Below are 24,349 nucleotides of genomic sequence, written 5' to 3' on the forward strand. Positions count from 1 at the left end.
CACCCTCTCCAAACCTTCCAGGAATTTCTGACCTCCAGCCTTGCATCTCAATCCTTCTTAAAAAACCTTAATCCTACACCCAACATCACCACTGCTGAAGCCCAGGCTATCCGTGATCTGAAGGCTGACCGATCCATCGTCATTCTTCCGGCTGACAAGGGTTCCACGACCGTGGTACTTGATCGTCGGGAGTATGTGGCTGAGGGACTGCGTCAGCTTTCAGACAACACCACATACAAAGTTTGCCAAGGTAACCCCATTCCCGATGTCCAGGCAGAGCTTCAAGGAATCCTCAGAACCTTAGGCCCCCTGCAAAACCTTTCACCTGACTCCATCAACCTCTTGACCCCACCGACACCCCGCACCCCTACCTTCTACCTTCTTCCAAAAATCCACAAACCCAATCATCCCGGCCGCCCCATTGTAGCTGGTTACCAAGCCCCCACAGAACGTATCTCTGCCTACGTAGATCAACACCTTCAACCCATTACATGCAGTCTCCCATCCTTCATCAAAGACACCAACCATTTCCTTGAACGCCTGGAATCCTTACCCAATCTGTTACCCCCGGAAACCATCCTTGTAACCATTGATGCCACGTCCTTATACACAAATATTCCGCACGTCCAGGGCCTCGCTGCGATGGAGCATTTCCTTTCACGCCGATCACCTGCCACCCTACCTAAAACCTCTTTCCTCATTACCTTAGCCAGCTTCATCCTGACCCACAACTTCTTCACTTTTGAAGGCCAGACATACCAACAATTAAAGGGAACAGCCATGGGTACCAGGATGGCCCCCTCGTACGCTGACCTATTCATGGGTCGCTTAGAGGAAGCCTTCTTGGTTACCCAAGTCTGCCAACCCAAAGTTTGGTACAGATTTATTGATGACATCTTCATGATCTGGACTCACAGTGAAGAAGAACTCCAGAATTTCCTCTCCAACCTCAACTCCTTTGGTTCCATCAGATTCACCTGGTCCTACTCCAAATCCCATGCCACTTTCCTTGACGTTGACCTCCACCTGTCCAATGGCCAACTTCACACATCCGTCCACATCAAACCCACCAACAAGCAGCAGTACCTCCATTATGACAGCTGCCACCCATTCCACATCAAACGGTCCCTTCCCTACAGCCTAAGTCTTCGTGGCAAACGAATCTGCTCCAGTCCGGAATCCCTGAATCATTACACCAACAACCTGAAAACAGCTTTCGCATCCCGCAACTACCCTCCCGACCTGGTACAGAAGCAAATAACCAGAGCCACTTCCTCGTCCCCTCAAACCCAGAATCCCCCACAGAAGAACCACAAAAGTGCCCCACTTGTGACAGGATACTTTCCGGGACTGGACCAGACTCTGAATGTGGCTCTCCAGCAGGGATACGACTTCCTCAAATCCTGCCCTGAAATGAGATCCAACCTTCATGAAATCCTCCCCACTCCGCCAAGAGTGTCTTTCCGCCGTCCACCTAACCTTCGTAACCTGTTAGTTCATCCCTATGAAATCCCCAAACCACCTTCCCTACCCTCTGGCTCCTATCCTTGTAACCGCCCCCGATGCAAAACCTGTCCCATGCACCCTCCCACCACCACCTACTCCAGTCCTGTAACCCGGAAGGTGTACACAATCAAAGGCAGAGCCACGTGTGAAAGCACCCACGTGATTTACCAACTGACCTGCCTACACTGTGATGCATTCTATGTGGGAATGACCAGCAACAAACTGTCCATTCGCATGAATGGACACAGGCAGACAGTGTTTGTTGGTAATGAGGATCACCCTGTGGCTAAACATGCCTTGGTGCACAGCCAGCACATCTTGGCACAGTGTTACACCGTCCGGGTTATCTGGATACTTCCCACCAACACCAACCTATCCGAACTCCGGAGATGGGAACTTGCCCTTCAGTATATCCTCTCTTCTCGTCATCCGCCAGGCCTCAACCTCCGCTAATTTCAAGTTGCCGCCACTCATACCTCACCTGTCTTTCAACAACTTCTTTGCCTCTACACTTCTGCCTCGACTGACATCTCTGCCCAAACTCTTTGTCTTTAAATATGTCTGCTTGTGTCTGTATGTGTGGATGGATATGTGTGTGTGTGCTAGTGTATACCTGTCCTTTTTTCCCCCTAAGGTAAGTCTTTCCGCTCCCGGGATTGGAATGACTCCTTACCTTCTCCCTTAAAACCCACATCCTTTCGTCTTTCCCTCTCCTTCCCTCTTTCCTGATGAGGCAACAGTTTGTTGCGAAAGCTTGAATTTTGTGTGTATGTTTGTGTTTGTTTGTGTGTCTGTCGACCTGCCAGCACTTTCATTTGGTAAGTCACATCATCTTTGTTTTTAGATATATATATATATATATATATATATAATGGAAGGAAACATTCCACGTGGGAAAAATTATATATAAAAACAAAGATGAGGTGACTTACCGAACAAAAACGCTGGCAGGTCGATAGACACACAAACAAACACAAACATACACACAAAATTCAAGCTTTCGCAACAAATTGTTGCCTCATCAGGAAAGAGGGAAGGAGAGGGGAAGACGAAAGGAAGTGGGTTTTAAAGGAGAGGGTAAGGAGTCATTCCAATCCCGGGAGCGGAAAGACTTACCTTAGGGGGAAAAAAGGACAGGTATACACTCGCACACACGCACATATCCATCCACACATACAGACATATTGAAATATGTCTGCTTGTGTCTGTATGTGTGGATGGATATGTGCGAGTGTATACCTGTCCTTTTTTCCCCCTAAGGTAAGTTTTTCCGCTCCCGGGATTGGAATGACTCCTTACCCTCTCCTTTAAAACCCACTTCCTTTCGTCTTCCCCTCTCCTTCCCTCTTTCCTGATGAGGCAACAATTTGTTGCGAAAGCTTGAATTTTGTGTGTATGTTTGTGTTTGTTTGTGTGTCTATCGACCTGCCAGCGTTTTTGTTCGGTAAGTCACCTCATCTTTGTTTTTATATATATATATATATATATATATATATATATATATATATATATATATATATATATATATATATATATATATATATATATATGAGAAAATAAGAAATTTACATATTACAAAAAATATTTCTGTGCACAATGCTCTTTGCATATCAGTCTTTGTATACAGTCTTTTTGGTGTGTATCTTCTTTAGGAGTCATAACATTAATGTCTTTGAATTGCAGCGTATTATCGTTGCTTAGCACAGCGTTTGAATTCAGTTCACATGATTCGTGTTTACAATGGAATTAATTCGAACAATAAATGTTTCTATTATATTGCTCCAATGTCTTTAAACATAGTATCGGATTCTGAGTGTGTATGTACTGCCTGGATCTCTTGCGTGTGACTTGAAGAAAATCCAAAATTTGTTCAATTTGTCAACACGAAATTGTGATCTCCAGCAGTCGAATTTTGGTGGCGTCTACCAGGGTATAAATGGTCAATGAGGGCACAGGAAACACCTCACTGCCTACGACAGGTGATGAGCTTGTCTTTTACACCAACCTGAAGACCTGCCGGCTTCCACAACACCATACACTTCAAAGCATATTGACACTACGTAAATATTGCTTGACCGGTGTTCCATCACGTTGGTTTCTTCTTTGCATTTTCAGTTCCATTTATATGAATCATGTGCTACATGCACAAGTCCTTTGCAGCTCATTAACATCTCCTTAAAATACATTTCTTGATATAGTAAGTACATAAATATACAAATATTTACAATTAATCATTACATGAGATAGTTACATTGTTGTCATATACTACATATACAGAATTAAATGAAAAATATAGTAATTTTTTTACGTTACATTCAATATCATTGTGCTGATGTGTGAATTACATTACATTCAGATTGAAATATAAATTTTATTTATTTTATTTGTTAACTCTTTTTTTTTCGTTACGCTTGCAACATTTGAAGATAATTGTGGCAACTCGCTAGAATATTCAACTTAAAATTCATCTTGCCTCCTGGAATAAAATTTACACATATTTCAAGCTTCAAGACAGCCCTCTGTAGGAGGATAGGTTCATGGGATGGTTGCTAACTACTTCATAAATACTAGTAAAGTCATCTCCTACAGTGGACTACACAAAATAAAATATGATAAATAAAATACATGTTAACTTAATATAACGTAAAAGTTCCTATAGCCTACCTAATACCGTTTCTAAGCGTGGTGTCCCCACTATTGCTGTTTCTAAGAGTGGTACCCCTCTATTACCGTTTCTAAGAGTGGTGCCCCTCTAAATATCTTAGGATCCTACAAGTATGTACATCAGTGTGGTAAGTATATATATATATATACTATATATATATATATATATATATAGTTCAAGTCAATCATGTTCCTGTAAAGTTTGTGTAGTTCATCTCCTTCCTTTCATGAGTATCAAGCAATATAAATAATTGTTTTACTTAATAAATAAATAAATCTTCTTAGATAATTGCTGATGCGTTCCATGCTGTATATCCATTCTCTATTTACCTTGTGGTACCTGTAAAATTCTATTCATAAATAAATATGTGTGTATGTCTCTCCATACTGTCAGATAATCACGAATTATATAATGTCAGATATTTCATCAACATGTATAAATTTTTCTAAGGAAGGGATGAGAGTATGAGCCACAACAGAGGATTGACGTTTTGTTTTCTCCTTATTCTCCTTTCTATTTAATGGTGCATCAGTTCAGTTCAGTAGATGAGCTTTAATTGTGTCATTAGATGATTGCTAAATATGTTCTCTTAAATAATTCTTCCAATCTGAAGTGTCAAGCCTACACAACTCCAAAAATTTCATTACAAGTTTCCATTAGATTAGTGTTAAAGTGTTATAGATTTAAATCTTCTGGTATATTTCCAACAGTGGCTGCTGTAAATAATTCTTTCCACATAAATCTATACTTTCACCTTTAGTTATAAGAATATATAAGACACCACATAAGTTATTATCTCAGGCATACCAATCTTTCAATAAATAATATTCTTTCCACTACTTTCATTCTGTATTCCATGAGTACATGTGATATAGCGTTCAAATCTAGTTTCTCTCCTCTCAACATATTCTCAATTACTCATAACATTCTATATTTTCCTCTTATTCATCACCACTTACTTTTTACTTCAACAACAACAACAATAATAATACTAATAATAATAATAATAATAATAATACCATTTTCTCATCTTATATACCATTTACTTCTCTCCGTATTACTATTTGTCCTCTTGTTAAGCTAAAATTACATTCACTCATCTCATTCAGTCACTCACATCACTCATATCAACATTACTATTATCACATGCCTCCTAAAGAAAATAATTCTGTTCGGTTCTCTGCCTCCTCTAATGTGCATATGCCTCCTCTAATGTGTATATGCCTCAATAGCAACTCCTCTTATAACCAAATCTCTTATTAGCTATTGGATGGTTCACATTGCTTTCTAGACTTACCTGCATTCATTAGATTGTAAGCATCTGTATAACTTAAATGTAGGCTCATCATAACTGTATATCATATTAATTATCTTCTCCTCAGTAGCTAACATTTTACTGTATGTATTTTTTCAAATGTCTGTGTGGATGTAGACCTCTGGGTTTATGTGTTAATGGATATTCTAATGAATAACAGCCAGGGTGTGGAATATTTGCAATTCGTTATGGTCCAGAGTATAAGTTCTGCCATTTCCTGTTTAAATGTTTCAGTTTTGTGGGTTTAGGATGTGTTCTTAGTAAAACTAACTGATCAACTTGAAATGTTTGTGCTTTCCTGCCACCTCTCTCATATTTCTGCTTTCTTTCCATAGCTTTGTCACATAATGTTGTGTAAGCTTGTCTTACCTTTTCTTCTAAACTAACATGATTTGTTGTTGCTGTAAATTTCGGGAGAGGGTCTGTCCATTCATTTCTTTCTGTTTTATCCATAATTAATTCAGTTGGTGTGTATCCAGTAGAAATGTGAGTTAAATTGTTCACTATTTGTTCAAATGGTGCTAGGTATTCTACCCATTTTGTGTGCTTCTCTGGTGTGTGTGTTCTCATAAACTGTCCAAATTCTCGAAATGTTCTTTCTACTGGGTTACCTGCTGCATGAAATCTTGAAATTAAAATATGTTTAACATTCTGTTCATCAATAAATGTCTTCCATTTTAAACTGGTAAAATATGCTGCATTATCCGTGATCATAACTTCAGGTTTTCCTATTCTTACAAAATAATCTGTTAATAGACGTCTGGTAATAGCTGTGGTAGAAACTGAACGTAAAGCATATAATTTTAAATACTTTGTGAAAACATCTAACACAGCAAGGATGTATTTCATTCCTCCACGTGCTTGTGGATAGGGTCCTGCAATATCTAAAGAAATTAGCTGTAATGGCCTCTTAGGTATGATTGGGTGCAATTCATTCTTCCCGGGTTCGATTCCCGGCGGGGTCAGGGATTTTCTCTGCCTCGTGATGGCAGGGTGTTGTGTGCTGTCCTTAGGTTAGTTAGGTTTAAGTAGTTCTAAGTTCTAGGGGACTGATGACCATCGATGTTAAGTCCCATACTGCTCAGAGCCATTTTTTGCAATTCATTCATGCTTGTGCGATTAGAATATTTGGCTTTCTGACATATGATGCATTTCCTAATATTACTCAATACTCTTCGCCTTAAATTTGGAAAATAGCAATATTGTATAATCTTATCTGTACATTTGGTTACACCATAGTGTCCCCAAGTTCTGTGTGTAAATAAAATAAAATCAACATGAGCTTCAGGTAAGCAAACACACCAATGCTGTGATTCAGGGTTTCGTCGGTGAAATAATACTTCTTTGTGTAACGTGTAATATTTTTCAAGATGTGGGTCTGTTCCTGCACATAATTTATTCTTTATCTGGATCCACCTGGGATCATTGTCCTGCAATATGGCTAACTTCCTACACATGTTTTTGTAGTAAGGTGCAAATGTACCGTCATACATCAGTAAAATTTTGAAATCTGATGTTTGTTCTGTCACATCTGAAAATTCTTGTAGGCCTTGTGGCAAACGAGATAGAGCATCGGCTATAATGTTGGATTCTCCTTTTATATATATAATATCAAAATTATGTTCTTGTAGTGATGCACACCAGCGTGCAAGACGTGGATGTAATAACTTGCATGATAACAGGAAAGAAAGAGCTTGATGATCAGTATAAAGCTTAGTATGTTTTCCCCATAGAAAGTAGCGAAACTTGTGAAACGCCCATACTATGGCAAGTGTTTCGCGCTCGGTCACTGAATATGACTTTTCGCATTCAGTGAGCGTGCGGCTAGCAAAACTTATAGGTTTGATGACTGTTTGTTCATCTTCTACATGAATTTGGAATAAAAATGCTCCGAGCCCATAGGAACTTGCATCTGTTACTAGGCAAAAGTCTGACGTCATGTCAGGATGACATAACAACGGCGCATTAACTAAAGCATTCTTAATCGCTTCAAAATCTGTCTGACAGAACTCTGTCCATTTCCAAATATTATTTCTTTTGAGTAAAGATAGAAGATGTGGACTGTTAAGAAGGTGGTAGGGTACAAATTTCCTGAAGAATGAAGATAGACCAAGAAAGGCTTTGAGTTGTTTACGATTCTGTGGGGATGGAAAATTCTTTATTGCATCAATTTTTCTTGAGTCTGGATAAATGCCTTCAGTTGATATGATGTGACCAAGGAATTTGATTTCTCTCCTCCATAATTCGTCTTTGATAAATTGATAGTGACACCTGCGTCAGAAAATTTAGTCAGAAGTTGCTTCAAAAGATTTACATGTTCTTCCCAAGTAGTGGTGGCAATGACAATGTCGTCAACATAAACTGTGATTTGCGATAACAATTGTGGTCCAAGAACAGCATCTAAGGCTTCAATAAATACTCCAGCACTCACTCGTAGACCAAAGGGTAGAACACAAAATTGATAACTACGTCCCTCACATAGAAATGCAGTGTATTTACGACTGTTTTTATGGAGGTTCATCTGCCAAAATGATGAACGGAGGTCGATATTGGTTAAATACTGTACATCATGAAATTTTAAAAGCTGTTCTTCCAAATTAATAGGTCGTGTGTTGATTGGGATTATAACTTTGTTAATTTCTCGTGCATCCAGCACTAACCTTACACTACCATCCTCTTTATTAACTGCTAGGATCAGACTGCAATATGGTGAATGTGACCTTTCAATGATACCCCAAGCTTGCATTTTTTCAATCTCTTTCAAAACTGCGGGTTTCTTTGACCAAGGAATATTATAATATGTTCTACAGTATGTTTTGTGTGGTTTAACATCCATCTCATAAGTATAGCCTCTAATAATTCCAGGTTTCTCCACAAATACCTCAGCAAATTGCTGCAAAACTTCAAGAAATTCAAGTTGTTGTTCCTTCGTCAGATATTCAGATTCTGTGCATTTCTCATATAAATCATTAGGTTTAATTCCCTGAGATACAGCTTCATTAAAAGTTAAATCACATATGTTTATTGCTGGTGGATACACAAAATGTAACTGTTCAAATTTACCTTGTTTACTGTTTAAGTTTTTACCCTGTGTTAACTCTATTGTCAGTTGTTGGTTTACGGTTAAATGACATTTCCCTTTTCCTAAATCTATGATTGCTTGATATTCATTCAAAAAGTCAATGCCTAATATGCAATGCATAACTAATTTGTCTACTACCAGAAAACTGTAATTGAGTGGTATATTTGAAAATGTGAAGTTAATTAGCACTTGAAATTACACATTCTTTGATTTGTTACTGGTGGCACTTATAATGTGACAATTCTGTACTGGCACTGTTTGTATGTTCATTATTTGTTTGAGTTCATTATATAAGGACATTGAAATGACACTTGCTGCTGCTCCTGTATCTAACATTACTTCCACTTCATAACTACCAATCATAACTCGTGTTATAGCCTGAATAATCTTCTTTGTTTTACTGGTACTATTAAAATCTACATCCTGATATAATTCTTTTTCTATTTTCTTACTGTCATCATATCGGAGAAAACAAATCATCGGTTCCGTTGCGCTCTGCTCCCTATTGACCGTAACTCGAGCGCTTAGCTCGGTCGTCGTTCGTTTTCCGGCAAATTCGGTTGTTGCTGCGGGTTGGGTTCATTGCCCAACTCAATAATATTTACATTTCTATATAATAGAGGGAAACATTCCACGTGGTAAAAATTATATATAAAAACAAAGATGAGGTGACTTACCGAACGAAAGTGCTGGCAGGTCGATAGACACACAAACAAACACAAACATACACACAAAATTCAAGCTTTCGCAACAAACTGTTGCCTCATCAGGAAAGAGGGAAGGAGAGGGGAAGACGAAAGGAAGTGGGTTTTAAGGGAGAGGGTAAGGAGTCATTCCAATCCCGGGAGCGGAAAGACTTACCTTAGGGGGAAAAAAAGGACAGGTATACACTCGCACACACGCACATATCCATCCACACATACAGACACAAGCAGACAAGCTCCCGGGATTGGAATGACTCCTTACCCTCTCCCTTAAAACCCACTTCCTTTCGTCTTCCCCTCTCCTTCCCTCTTTCCTGATGAGGCAACAGTTTGTTGCGAAAGCTTGAATTTTGTGTGTATGTTTGTGTTTGTTTGTGGGTCTATCGACCTGCCAGCGCTTTCGTTCGGTAAGCCACCTCATCTTTGTTTATATATATAATATTTACATTTCTGTCGCACGTCACCCAAGTATCAGCTGTTTGGTTGTTGACATTACCCCGCGTCGCATTGGCAGTTCCGTTAGGTGCAAATTGAGGGTTGCTGTATTGCATGTGTCGTGGCGGTTGTCCATTGTGATTTCCCCATACATTATTTCGCCCATGACTGTAACTGGTATTGTCATTACTGTTATTCCTGCAATACATGTTTGGATGTTGTTTCTCTGAAAATATCCTGGATGGTACCTGTTATCCTCTCTCCTTTGATCTCTATAATTTCGGTTCCTTCTTCTGTTGTTATTTTGAATATAACTGTTATTGTTCTGATTGTAATTACTGTTCGGATAACCATTATAGTAATAATTACTGTTTCCTTGCTAATGCTGCGAGTTGTTTCTCCTAATATTGAATGGATTTGTCCCAGTGTAGTGTGAATTGTTTCTTTGAGTGTTTTGTTGTGGTGTTGGAGGCGGATTCCAATAGCCTCTGTCATTTCTGTTGTGCGTACGCGAATTGCTTGGATGGATCGGATACAATTGATTGAAATTCCTGATCTCATCTCTGTAAACAACATCTATCTCATCAACATATCTGAAAAAATTCTTTATGTTGTCCTCGGACACTCCTATTAATTTATCACGGTAAGGAAATGGTAAGTGGCCTTTAAGTGTACTAATTACATCTGGTAAATCTGCTGGTTTTGTCCAATATAATGTTTTGTCTAGGTAGCGTTCAAAGTATTGACGTAAAGTCTCTTTCTTCGGGTTGTAAATTTCTGGATTGTATACTTCTCGTTTTAAACTTTGCTGTTCTGTGATCGACCAGAATTCCTCAAGAAATGCTTGTTCAAACTGTTCAAATGTTAAACATCGTCTTTTAATTGCTGCTCCCCACTTAGCTGCTCTTCCACGTAACAAATTTGTAACATATCGAATTTTGTCGGCTTCTAACCAATGTCTCGGGAAAATACCATCAAAAGAGCGGATGAAAACAATCGGATGCACTTTGTCTTTCTCATCACATGAAAATGTCTGAAAGTATCCATGTCGTACTAATGTTTCATCAGCTACTCCCGATGGTATTATGGGTCCTGTATTTTGTCTCAAACTGTGCATAGTATGTGGTGATGTCTGATAGTAATTTTGATCTTGTGGTAGCATTGAAAATGGTTCATTGGGATTTGTATCACTCATTGGTAATTCTATTTTCGGCTGTGTGCTGGGTCTAGCATTATTATGATTCTCATTTATGTTTTGGTTGTCTGTTATGGGTTTTGGTATCACTGACGAACTTGGTATTACATTCTCTTTAGGTTTACGTACCTCTTTCTGAATATTATCTGTTTCTCCCTTTACTTGTTCCTTTGTCTTATCTAAAATGATCTGTGTCATTGTCTCAAACTTCTCATCTAAATAATCATCACATAATTTGCATTCATGTACAAGTTTTTCTGCTAGAGTTGTGTCATTCTTTAAAGATGCTACATCTGCTCTGTCTTCAAGCTTTTCTAACTTTTCCTGTAAGGATTTCTGCTCCAATGTTACATCATTTAATCTGTCTGAAAGGTCTGTAATCGTCAGGTCTAAGTGTTCTTGGTTTGTTTTTATGGAATTGTGTGACTGTCGTAATTCGTCAACTTGGGTACTGGTTTTCTGTTGTTCAAAAACTACTGTTAACAATTTCTCATTACATCGTTGTAAGTCAGTTTTTGTCTCATCACTGAAAAGTCAGTAAATTTCCTTCCAAGACTACTGGTGGTTTCCGTCAAGTCAGCAATTTGTCTCGATTGTTTTTCAAAATTTTGTTTTATGTCCTGTGTCAGTTCATCGAATTTAGTGTCAAATTTCCCAATGTCACGTTTTAAATTGTCATTTTTCTCGTCTAAAGCGTCAAATCTTTTGTCTAAAGTGTCAAATTTTCTGTTTTGGTCACCAAGTAACTTCAGAATCTGGTTGAGCATGTCAGAGTCCTGAGTCTTAGTTTCGTCATTTTTTCGTGTCTGATTGATGTCTGGTTCTGAAGTTGACGTTGTCAATGTCACGTTTTGTCGCGTAGTACTCACTCTCCATTCGCCTGTATATCTGTTTAAATATAGGGGTTGTTGTCTTAATCGATCCACTAAAATTATGTCTTGAACATCCTCCCTATTAAGTTCAATATTCATTTGACTGTCGGACATGTTTTGCAATGTGTCACTTTCACTAAGCTCGTCCGCGGAAACAATTTCTACGCGTCTAGCGATTTTCATAATTAATTGCAAATAAAATTTTCCAATGGTAAAAAAAAATTTTTAAATATGATATGTTGAAATCTGAAATTTCTCTTATGGAAATGGATATTTCTATATGATTTCCAATTAGAAATTGAATTATTAAATTGGCACTGAAATTTCCCTCTCACAGATAAATGACTGTGAATATGCTCTTCACTTATCATTCGCAATAATAGTAGTAAATCAATATTAACTACAATTTGAAAAAATAATTTTGAAATAAATGGATCGGAATAAAGGAAGTACAGATGGCTGCTTGAAACTGGAAAAAATGTAAATTTCTGTACTCACCATTATTTTTTTTTTTTTTTTTTCAGCCTTATGTTGCAAATGTAGCATCAAATATACAGTTTTCAATCCAAAATTTTTCTTTCGCATCCATGCAAATTATTTTATGGAACGTTATCCTTTTCCCCCTTTTTTTTTTTTTTTTTTTTTTTTTTTTACCAAATTAATTTCCTCAACATGAAAATGAAAATTAACACGAATTAATAACAGGGAAAACAATATTGTTGTAAATTTCATGCACGTAACATTACAATTGAAATGAATGAGACTTAGTCCAAATTCATTTTCTGATGCTATTAAGTGGTTAAAATTAGATAAAATGTCCAAAATTTATAATAACTGCACTTGTATCAAATCCAAACTGCACTTGTATCAAATCCGAAGATTGCAAGTCCTATCACCAGGACGCCAATTGTAGTGTTACCTTTTATTATCTTCTCCTCATTAGCTATTGAAACAACATCGCTTTGTAATGTAATTTTAATTTTCACCAAAAGCACATTCAACACATTGCGGAAAAATACACGTCTTTCGTATCAAGACAAGAGAGAGAGAGACATCCATTAGTTCTTAAAAACAAAAAAAACCTACGCAAAAGTAAAAAAAAAAAGAACAAAATTATTTATAAAATCGGTCGCTGGCGCAGCGCTGTTCTGCGTGCGCGATCGTAAATTATAACTTTGCGGAAGTCAAAGTACCATTACAACTTGTACGAAGCCTCTGGGGCCACTGTAAACAAATATCTGAACAACGCCTGGTTTCTCAGCTTGTTAATAACAAGATCAGTCCATACGTGGCCCGAGGTGCCGTCCCACAGTGTTAATATTGGCTCTTCAGCAGAAATGTTTGATGAGCACAAAATTAACTCATTTGTAAAGTAGTCGGATGTTTAAAGCTATCTTATATATGCGAGTTCAATTCTTTAAAGAATGGGAGTTGACTGGTATGTTATTGACTGAAACGGAGCGTCTGTTTTCTGAAACCTTTCTTCTGTAGGTTTCCTCATCTTACGATATTCTGTGGTGGGTCTACACACGTATTTAACCCCCCTCCCCCATTCCCTGTTTGTTCTTATAACATTCCAATTTTGTTTCAATTTGCATTAGTGATGTCTTTGGTAGTCAGTGCCACATCACCTCGAAAGGTGTGTCAGTCGAGTTGAACTCTCCGAGTTTACATCCTAATGTCCTAGGTGGTGCGTCATTGCATCCACTTATAGCCACCCACTTTCATACTCCTCTGCCTATTTCCAATTGTTAGTTCAGTTCATACATAAATTTTACAGTCAATTTTGTCTCTGTTTCCTTCATTGTCTTCTGATATGATCAAAATCTGGCTAGTATTATGAAATATTCTCATAATTGATTGCTTTATACTAAAAATATCTGCCTACAAAAGTATTAAAACATGGACAAATCCCTGCATGTTTGTCACATACGTGTTACCTGTTTACGTGTCCCTCGAGGACAGCGGTGTGGTACTGACACTGCTTGTAATCATATCTTTGTATAACCTTACAGATAAATTATTGGTACCATACCTTCTTTATCTTACTAAAAATAAACTTTGTTATCTGCTGTTAATGTATCATCTTATTTTATAAATAGCTTTAATAGTATAATACAATAATAGTTCATAATAAATCTTTAAGTTTATCCTGTTTAAATAAAATATACATCGACAACTTTTGTTCACATCGCTCGTGCCTCTGCTGAGGTCTGTATAAAAGTATTTGTTGTAACTGTCATATGTATCAGTGGCTCTGGATGAGGGACTACTTCAGTGAGTCGCACATTGAGGACTCCTTGAGTTCTGTTGAAGAATACCCAAAATTTCTTTTGTTACACCTAACCTACTGATCGCATCAATCTCTAAAGCACTCTCACGGTCCTGAAAGTGTTCCTACTTAAAAGTATTATTAATTTTAATGTCTTAACTATATTTTATTTTTACCACTTCTTTAGCATTCTCCACAACACACAGACAAATTCTTGTTGATTTGAAGTGGATTGTGTGTATCTCAACAAACAGAAAATTATTAACACCTAACTGCATTACATTTCTTTCACCGCAATATGTATTTCATCTTTTCGTAGCAAGGTATTTTCAGTAGTCTACTGTTAAGTAGGTATTACACGATGATCTGCTGCGAACGGCACTGGTCTGGCACGACAGCCATCTAGCGGTAGAATTGGTGAATCTGCGAAAAGTAACACCCACATTATCCGTGCACCAGGAAAGAGAGCAGATCTAAACAGCTGTCAATCTGCGCATGTGCACTAGGCAGCGATAATGCACGCATGCGCAGAAGGGGCTGCTGCAATGTTTTTAGCTTGTTATTTGTTTGGTAGCTAGTAGCACATTTCGTATTGGGGGTTTACTGTGTTTTTTTTTCACAGTAAGTAGGTTTTCATGAATGCAGAGAGAACCATTTTTTTGCCAGTAGACTCTCTTGTACTAGCTGTTTGTGAAAGCATTATTTCTATTGATTACTTCGTATTCTAGAAATGAAATGGAGCGAAGAGGATTTAAGCATCTTAATTCAGGCATATGGCGAGGAAAGGTGTACGTGTGACTCGGCTGCATCACATCGGTCGGAGAAGGGACCAAACTAAGCGCCCATCAGTCCCTCTGACCTTAGATTAACTAAAACTGATAAAATCCCAAATTAGGAGCGGGAACTACAATGTCCATAAAATGATAAACTAATGACAGGAAGGAAGGAAAAGGGCGGAAGAAGAGGTGAGGGAAAGAAAGTGACTAATGACGGGGGGTGGGAAGGAAGCAGCGCAGGAGACAAGAGAGACGCTCGAGACATAACAGACCCTGTAAGGAAAGGAGTGGGAAGACAGAGGACCGGGGTGTACCACCGAGCCCAGTTGAAGCCGATCCAGTCGGGGCGTAGGGGGGAGCAAGAGGGCCTGCCATCCCCTCAAATAAAGCGATAAAAACCCCCATCACGAATAAAACGTAAAGTGAGATCCGCCACTGAGGCATTGTCAGCTAACACCAGGGGTAGCGAGACTGGAAAGCTAAAAGTCCGTCGCAGGGTGTCTAAGTTGGATCAGTCCAATAAGATGTGAGCCACAGTCAACATCACTTCACGACGACAGAGAGGGGGGTCCTCACGACGGAGGAGACAACCGTGATTCAAAAAAGTATGGCCGATGCGGAGCTGGCATAGGACAACAGAGGCCTTACGAGAGGCCCGTAAGGAGGACCGCCACGGAGTTGTAGAGTCCTTAATTGCCCTTAGATTGTTTGGCGAAGAAAGAGTGATCCATTCTGCATCCCAAAGGTCCAAAACTTGATGACGAAATGCGGAGCAAAGGTCTATTTCCGGAATGCCAGGAGGTGGCCTGGTAGTGGCTAATTTAGCCAGGCGATCGGCAAGTTCATTGCCAGGAATCCCGACACGGCCTGGGGTCCGAATGAAAAATACCGAGCACCCACGTCGAGCGAGGAAACGGAGGGAGTCCCGGATAGCGATGAGCGACAGGTCGCGAGGGAAGCACTGGCCGATAGCGTGCAAACCGCTCAGTGTGTCACTACAGATAGTGAAGGATAGCCCCGAGAGGGGGCGGATACGGTCCAGTACGCGCAAGATGGCTACCAATTCTGCAGTAAAGACACTACAGCCATCTGGCAAGGAACGAAGTTCTGTGCGTCGCGCATAGGTGTAAGCAAAACCAGTGTGGCCAGCAACCGTGGAGCCATCAGTATAAATCACTTCTGAATCCCGAAAAGAACTGAGGAGACAGGGGAACTGGTGGCAAAGAGCCATCGCAGGGACAGAATCCTTCGAATCGATTGAGAGATCGAGGCAGAGCTGCGGCCTGGAGATGCACCACGGAGGGGTACGTGCATCAGCGGAGTTGAAAGGCGGTAAAGGCAATTGCCGGAGCTCAAAAAAGAGCGACTGAATGCAGAGAGCCACGGTAAGCCCACATTGTTGCCTCCGCTGCGGCAGGGTGATCTCCGTGGCTGGATAAAGGCGACCACAATTAGGGTGCTTTGGGGTGCAGCATAAATAAGATATCAGCTATTGCTGGCGCAAAACTCACAGTGGTGGTATCCCGCCTCTGCGAGAAGGCTAAGTACGGGGCTAGTCCGGAAGGCATCAGTCGCAAGTCGGACCCCACAGTAGTGGATGGGGTCTAGTATATGTAGTGTGAAGGCGACACAGAACCGTAGACAGGACTTCCCGTAGTCTAAATGAGACTGGACCGACGCTTGATACGATCGCAGGAGAACAGAGCGGTCTGCATCCCAGGAGGTATTGCACAGACACCTAAGAACATTGAAATGTGACCAGCACATCCTCTTCAGCTGGCGAAGATGAGGGAGGAATGTCGACCGGACATCAAAGACCGGACCCGAGAAGCGAAGGGTGTCCACCACCTCGAGGGGCTGGCCGTCGAGGAACAGTTCCCGATGGGGATGGACTGTACGGCTACAGTGGAAATGCGTGACCCGTGTCGTGGCCGCCAAAAACTGAAAGCCGTGGGAGAGAGCCCACGAGTGTGTCCGACTGATTGCTCCCTGTACAGGGCGTTCTGCAGCGACCGTTACGGAGGAGGCGAGGTAGACGCAAAGATCGTCAGCATACGAACGAGGGGACACTGTCGCTCCGACAGCTGTCACCAGACCATTAATGGCTATGAGAAACAGAGGGACACTCAGCACGGAACCCTGTGGAACCCCATTTTCTTGCCGATGGGGAGAGCTGTTGGAGGAGCCGACTTGGACCTGAAAAGAGCGACAAGAAAGGAAGTTACGCATAAAAATGGACAGAGTGCCACAGAGACCCCATTCGTGAAGAGATGTGAGGATGTGGTAGTGCCAGGTGGTGTCATAGGCTTTATGCACATCGAGGAGGTGTTACCGACTCCAGGTGGACCGAGTTATCCACCATAGAGCGGCCTCAGCGAAAACCACTTTGAGTTGATGACAAAAGGTCGTGGGATTCAAGGATCCAAAACAGGCGCCAACTCACCTTGCATTCGAGGAGCTTACAGAGGGTGTTAGTAAGGCTAGTTGGACGGTAGCTATCCAGCTGAAGAGGCAACTTGCTTTGACACCAGAACAACAATGCTTTCCTGCCACTGGGTAGGAAAGACTCCCTCATTCCACAGACGGTTGAAGAGGGTCAGTATACGACGATGGCCATCCAGTGATAAGTGTTGGAGCATTTGGTTATTATCCGATGTGGTCCAGGAGCCGTGTCAGGACAAATGGCGAGGGCGCTGGCAAATTCGCATTCGTATATGGCTCCGAGCAGCGAGAAACAAAAGACAAAGGCAGTCTTTCTGAACGCTCTTTCAGGACAAGGAACGTGAGCGGATACTGAGCCGATGCCGAAGCTTGAGCAAAGTGTTCAGCGAAATTTTCTGCTACAAAGTCCGGATTGGTAACAACAACATCGTGCACAGAAATCCCTGTAACCCCGGCGGGAGGACGGTGGCCAAAAATTCGCCTTGGTTTCACCCAGACTTATGAAGTGGGGGTGTGGGATCCAATGGCAGCTACATATCATTCCCAGCAAATCCGTTTCTGAAATTTGATTAGGTAGATGGCCCGGGCGCAGAGTCGTTCAAAGACCAGTAGAAGGGTGTCGCTTGAAGTGTCGAAGAGCACGGCGGCGGTCTTTTATGGCTGCAGCAATTTTCGGAGTCCACCGAGGGACCATCTTCTGGTGGGGGAAACCTGAAGAAGAAGGGATTGCTGAAACAGCTGCTGAAAGGATGGCGGCAGTCAAAGTCAGAGTAGATTCATCAACACTGTTGTGTGGCAATACAGGGGGGGATGGGAGCAGAGGAGAAGGCTCCCCAATCAGCCTTAGATATGGCCCACCTGGGAGGGTGACAGAGCAAGAGACACTGCAGGAAGGTCAAAACAGTCGGGTAATGGTCGCTGTCACATAAGTCACCGTTGACGCCCACTGAATGAATGGAGGGAAGAAGACCGGGACTGCAGATGGAGAGGTCAGCGGTTGAGAAAGTGCCGTGCGCCACCTTACATGTGTGGGAGCGTCTGTGTTTAGTAAACAGAGGTCAAGCCCTGCCAGAACAGCTTCAACTGTCCTGCCCAGGGCAGTAGTCGTATGACTACCCCAAAGAGGGTTGTGGGCATTAAAGCCGCCTAATAACAGGAAGGGAGAAGGGAGTCGTTGAAGGAGGGTGGTGAGGGCAAGGGATGTGGGTGGCCTGTCAGGTGGGAGGTAGAGATTACAGATTGTGATCGGAGTGGCCAGATGGACCCTGACAGCAATTCCTTCCAGAGTGGTATGGAGGGGAACCCACTTACTAACAATGTCCTTGCGGACCAAGGTGCAAACACCACCAGAAGCCTGCAAAGGGCCAATTCGGTTCTGACAGGCAGAGTAGAAGGAAAGAAGGGGCTGCAACTCTGGAAGGTGGCGTGAATGTCTATTACAATTCCACTGGAGGATTTTCAAGCTGGAGTCCGAAGTGGAAGCGAGTGTACCGGTGTACCGGAGTCAGTCACAACACCGAGTCACTACCCGTCACCGATAAGGATGGGATAATATCCATATAGGTTGGGTCAGACTCTGTTGGTTCATTGTAGGAGGGGAACACTGCACCTCAGGGGGTACCAGAGGGGCCTTGCCCTCGTTCCTGCTTCTTCTCTCGGGAAGGAAGAGATGGGCAGACTTCAACGAGGGCAGGCACGGAATTACCCTGGGCAGTCTCGGTGCCCACTGGCCGCAGATCACACTGCCTATGTGGAGCAGTTGACCTTCGGGGGAGGGGGGGGTGGGGTGGGCGGGGTGCCTCCAGGAAGAGGAGTCCCAGGAGGGAGCTCCAGTACTGGCGGCCACCGAAGGAGGGGAGCACTTCTCAGGAGGGGGAGGAGGAGGAGGAGGCCGAAGGCATGGGGTGAAGGGGGTGGGGCTGGGAAGAAGAGGGTGGTGGGAGGAGGCTAAGGTTTTGTACTCTTGAATCCTCCTTTCTTTCACAAAAACCGGGCATGTAACGGAGCGTGGAGAATGCTGTCCATTACAATTTACACACATTGGCAGGGAAGCACAGGCACTCCCCTCATGGATGGGGCGCCCACAGTCACCACAGAGGGGATCGGTGTTGCAGTGGGAAGACACGTGTCCAAACCGTAAGCATTTAAAGCACCTCATCGGTGGTGGAATATAAGGTTTTACATCACACCGATACACCATTATCTTGACCTTCTCTGGGAGGACATATCCCTCCTCAAAGGTCAGGATAAAGGCGCCCGTAACGATGCAATTGTTTGGAGGGCCTCGCTGCACACGGCATATGAAACGAACCCCTCGCCCTCGAGGTTAGCACGGAGCTCAGTGTGCAGAAGAAGATCTCGGTGGAAAATAATGCCCTGTACTGAGTTCAAAAATTGGTGAGGTGTGACGGAGACTGAGACATCACCGAGATGCTCACAAGCACGCAGGGCGTCAGATTGGGCAGCAGAAGATGTCTCGATAAGCAAAGCACCAGACCGCATTTTACTCGTCGATTCAACTTCGACATACCTATCTTCAATTGTCTCCACCAAAACCAAAGGCTCGGTTGTGGCAAAACTACCGCCATCTGTTCGGTACAAACCTGTTACTGAGGGAAAGGTTTCAACCCGAGCCGGCGAGCTTGACCCTCCTCCCAGGGGGCGGCCAGGGAGGGGAAGGCCGAAGGATCAGAAGGAGTGTCACGTCTGCTACCACTCTTAGAGATGGCCACAGAATGTCCAGGATGGTGAAGCTTTTGTCGCTTCATGTGCAAGGCGTCCACCCTAGTATCAGCCACTCCGATCAGGGGCTCGCCCTGTGGGCACCACCCAGCCACAGTAAGGGCCGTCTGGCACGGCGGCCATTGCCGGAAGTTCTGGTGCCCCAGAACAATGAGCATCGACTCCTGGGCGTAAACGAGGCGTTAACAGCTCAGTTACTAACAGTGTGATCCCTGTGGTTTCAGGAGGCTCAGCCAAGTGGGTACTTAACAGCCCCAACACATGGACTCGCTACCGTACTGGTGACCTAGCAGGAGGGGGGCCAGGGTGCAAAGGGAAAAGGGATGGGGGGGCGAGAGGAACCTGCACCCTGGAAGCTAGGTGGAAAATTTTGGAAATGGAGGTCAAAGCCCAAGGGAACCAAAAACGCCGAAAAGGAGATGGGAACAGCAAACTAAGCAATAACACAGACCAAAACAAAGCCAGGAGGATAGCTAGCCAGGTCAACATAAACAGGTCCACAAAGAGGGGCAGGGAAAATGGAGCAACAGCCTGGAGAGGAGAGGAGACTGGAATAGATTGGGGCCACGTGCGTGCCACAAACGTACCAACAGAAGAAATATTGGCCCCCCTGGGGGGGGGGGGGGGGGGGGGGGGGGAGGGGGGGGGTAGGTATGATAATACGTCGGCAATCATTTCTTTCTGAGTAATATGCATATAACGCCACACAGTGATTTTCTATTTGTATCATAATGCCTTAGCTTATGAAAGTTTATGTTTGTTTTGATTGCATCTCTTGTTTATTTCAGCATGCCAGAAAACAGAAACTAGCAGTGATAGGTGACAAAGTCCGTGCAGTTTTGTCCAGTGCGATAGACGAGGACTGAAAAACTCTGAGTAGCACTTATATACCGTATATTCAAAACTTAAAAAAATAACACAAGTACACCTTTAAGTATTAGTCCTTTCAAGTGCTGCAAATTGCAGTGCATACATTCACAACAACTTCTGAAATGATAGGCTGTGCTATTCTGTGGCTAAAAGCCAGACTGTTAAAAGATTCCCCATTCGCCAGGAAACGCAATGTTACAACCAGCCTGCAACATAACAGGGCGTTTACCGGTATTTCATCAGTGATCTAAGCTGGTATGATCACAGAACATATAAACATATGATTTAATTCTTAGTTTCAAGAATGTGACATAGCCTCTCTCATTACTGTGTCAAACTTGCTAAATCTGTCTTCTACCATAAATAGCAGCTTCTCGAAACAGGCCATATCCGTCCTCACGAAGTCCTGAAATTCCTGCGGATCTTCGAGCCTCAGTTGTTTCATAAGCAGTGAATATAATCCCCTACCATCATTCCTTCTTTTCAGCCAGGGTTGAACTCGACAACATCTGGCTTTTCGTTTTCGTTGTTGTCGGCGCTGTCGCACCCTAATAACATGATTTACCACCACTACCAGAGCAATACCTCCAAAAACAAGTGGTTCCTCCGTGTGCAAAATGGTGTATAAATGTAAATTTATATATACTTTACACCTGTGTAACCAAGTGTCGTAATATAAAACTAAATGTTGATTCTGTAATTCAGAACAGTAGTAACCTACATAAGAGAATAACAATCGCTTCATAAAAACAATTTCTTATTAAATAGGAACCTCAAGCTCACATAAATATTTTGAACGAATGACGTTCCAATATGTCACACGACGCCCTTTGTGTTTCGCGATGTAGAACGAACTTTACAAGATATCAGACAGTTCTGTTTGCATTTCGCGCATTATTGTCATCTACTGCACATGTGTGCCAGGTATATCCCGTGTAGATGGCGTAATAGGTGTACGTGAACCAGTACGTAGTTAGAGATACACCTGTTTGGGGCACTGCTGCATAGGTGTACTGATGAGGCACATCGTGTAATAGGGGCTTTAGATGACAGCGTGTAGGCCTACATTGTACCGGTGCTTCTCTTTCGTTGCTGTCTCTGTCCCCCATTTCCACAGCGGGTGGTAACTGAAAAGCTTTCAGCCTACAGGCAGGTTTGCTCTAATAGGTTTCATATCTTTTCACTACGTGAATGATAACGGGGACATTGTGCCCTACGTAATTTACGATATACGAGAACATAAAAATACACCACTAGCTACTCCACATGCTTTAACAACTGGAACCGTACGTTGACGAACGGAATTGGCTCTGTGGTCTAACCGTCCTCTCTGCACATTCGTTTCAGGCCGCCCAAGAAGGTGGAGGCGACCACACCACCGACACCACCAGCTGCACGGCCATCGCCAACTCGCCGCCGACGGGGGCGCGCCAAGTACCGCCGGCGCAAGTGAGTGGCGGGTGGCGGCAGGATCGGGCTCACACCTGGAGGCAGCGAGTGGGCGACCCGCAGCTCGTCGGAGTCACTACTCCGGTGCTGACGCTCTACTCGAGAGGCGTTCCGTGGGAGTGTTCTGCGGGACGCCTCCTACGTGACCGCCCACATTGTCGTGCCTGTCTGTCGACTCTGCCTCGTGCAATTCGATAAATCTGTATAGGCACATAATGTAAAATTAAGTTTGTTGTTTTGTGTCATTTGTATCAATTTTCTTGATGTACAGCTGACCTAATTGCTTTATTTTGTACTACTTTACTTTAAATTTGTGGAAGACTGCGTATTTATTTGAGCATCTGTAAGTGGTCTGTAGTTAATTTCTGTGAGAATGCACCAGTTGGTGACAGTTTGCAGTAGTGTGTATCTTATATGATTATCGAATTCTCACATTTCCAAAATGTGCCCCTTTAATGATATATACTTTTGTTGTAAGTGACAGAATATGGGGAAGAGCGACTGAAGTGAAATAAAGGAGGGGGAAGGGAGGCAATATTTGCAGGCATACTCGAGCATTTGGCATCACTAACTGCATTGATATCAGTCATTAACTATCGTTGCCAGAGTGTACTGGTGGTTTGGGTTTTGTCAGTGACTTCATTAGTTTTTTAAAAGTTGAGATCTCATTTTTGAGTAACTAACAGTTTTGTGTGGCTTCTCTGTGCAGTCCTGCATTCCAGCTTCACATATCAATTTAGCTACCCTATTTAGTCCACTGTGAAATTATTGTTGCCACAGAATTGACAGCTTTGGGGGGGGGGGGGGGGGGGTTGCCGTCTGCTGGGTTTCATACGGTTCCCTATAATAACTCGAGACAAATGTCTGGCCAATCCCCCCCCCAATCTATCTGAATGTGGGTCCCGCGTCCACTGACCTCACCTTGAGGAGGAGGAGGACGCTAAATTCTCACTGTCCCACATGTGCCCTTAACTCATGGTTGTACCTGGCAGATGCTGCCAGCATAAAAAGTTCTCACATTTGTCAGTGGTAGCTGTGTAGCAACGTGAAAGATAAAGATGTATATGAACATGTATTGGTATGACTGTACAGAGACTTACCCTGTGCCCAACCCAGACAGTACTCACATAGTAACTACAAGTTTCTGGTAAGTAGCCAACTGAGAGTTACTCTGTTAGTAAATTAAGCTCTATAGTCATTACCTCCTTAGCTTACACCACCATTTTAAATGTTGTATTATCGGCAGTTTCATTACTTTGCATTCTGTAATAAATGCTGTAGTTGTGCCCACTCAGACAATAGCAAAATTATATGTGTGTTTATAAACTGACTTTAGTCTAATAACAACAGGAAATAGGGCATTTGTGAATAGAGAGAGATCTGTCAAGTCCTAGAACAATATTAGATGTGTTACCTTCGTGTGTAAATGCAGGTTTTTAGTTACAGGTCACAGAAGCCAAGAATTTAGGAAATCTCACAGACACACAGTACTGAAACGTTTGATACAGTTTGAAGCTCTGATAATGTTAGTTTTGAGCAACTCATTCAGAACATCACATGTTAGCGGTGTATTAATTTATATTTGTTGGCACTCAAATCCCTGTTGTTACTGGAAGTGGCTGAGCTGGATATTATATAAAAGCAATTAGTTTAAGATTTAAGAGTATTTAACATCATTCCAGTGTTGTAGAGCTAAATTTCATGCTGATGATTGTTTATTTTTATTGTCTGTTGATCGTAAAATAAAGAATTTTATAACAAACAGTATGTTGAACTCAACAACAAAGCTAAGAATGTGATTTCTCCATAAAACCAGAGCCTGTTGTCATAACAGAACTTCTTGGCTATTCAAAATTTGTGTTTCATGTGGTTGTTAAAAAATCTTAAGGCTAGAGTTTAGAAACTTGTGAGAACGATCATCTCGTTTCCCCTCATACATGCTGTAACATCAGTATCTAAACGGTGAAAGTTAATATATTTCAAAAGCATCTACATTAGTTGCTGCTAATTGTGCCAGTGATGTG

The 24,349-nt window shown here is 42.2% G+C and overlaps 1 protein-coding gene across 2 annotated transcripts in view; it reads left to right on the top strand.

The window, feature by feature from the left end:
* The window catches only part of LOC124550867 (ubiquitin carboxyl-terminal hydrolase calypso), a 193,088-nt gene extending 168,999 nt beyond the window's left edge, over positions 1-24,089 (top strand). For both annotated transcript variants that reach the window (XM_047125613.1, XM_047125614.1), the window contains one exon: positions 22,224-24,089. In XM_047125613.1, coding sequence (XP_046981569.1) covers positions 22,224-22,329 — 106 coding nt within the window. In that variant the 3' untranslated portion in view covers positions 22,330-24,089. The remainder of the gene's footprint in view (positions 1-22,223) is intronic.
* The last annotated feature ends 260 nt before the right edge of the window (positions 24,090-24,349 follow it).

This window comes from Schistocerca americana, chromosome 9 (genome assembly GCF_021461395.2).
Source record: "Schistocerca americana isolate TAMUIC-IGC-003095 chromosome 9, iqSchAmer2.1, whole genome shotgun sequence".
Lineage (NCBI taxonomy): Eukaryota > Metazoa > Arthropoda > Insecta > Orthoptera > Acrididae > Schistocerca > Schistocerca americana.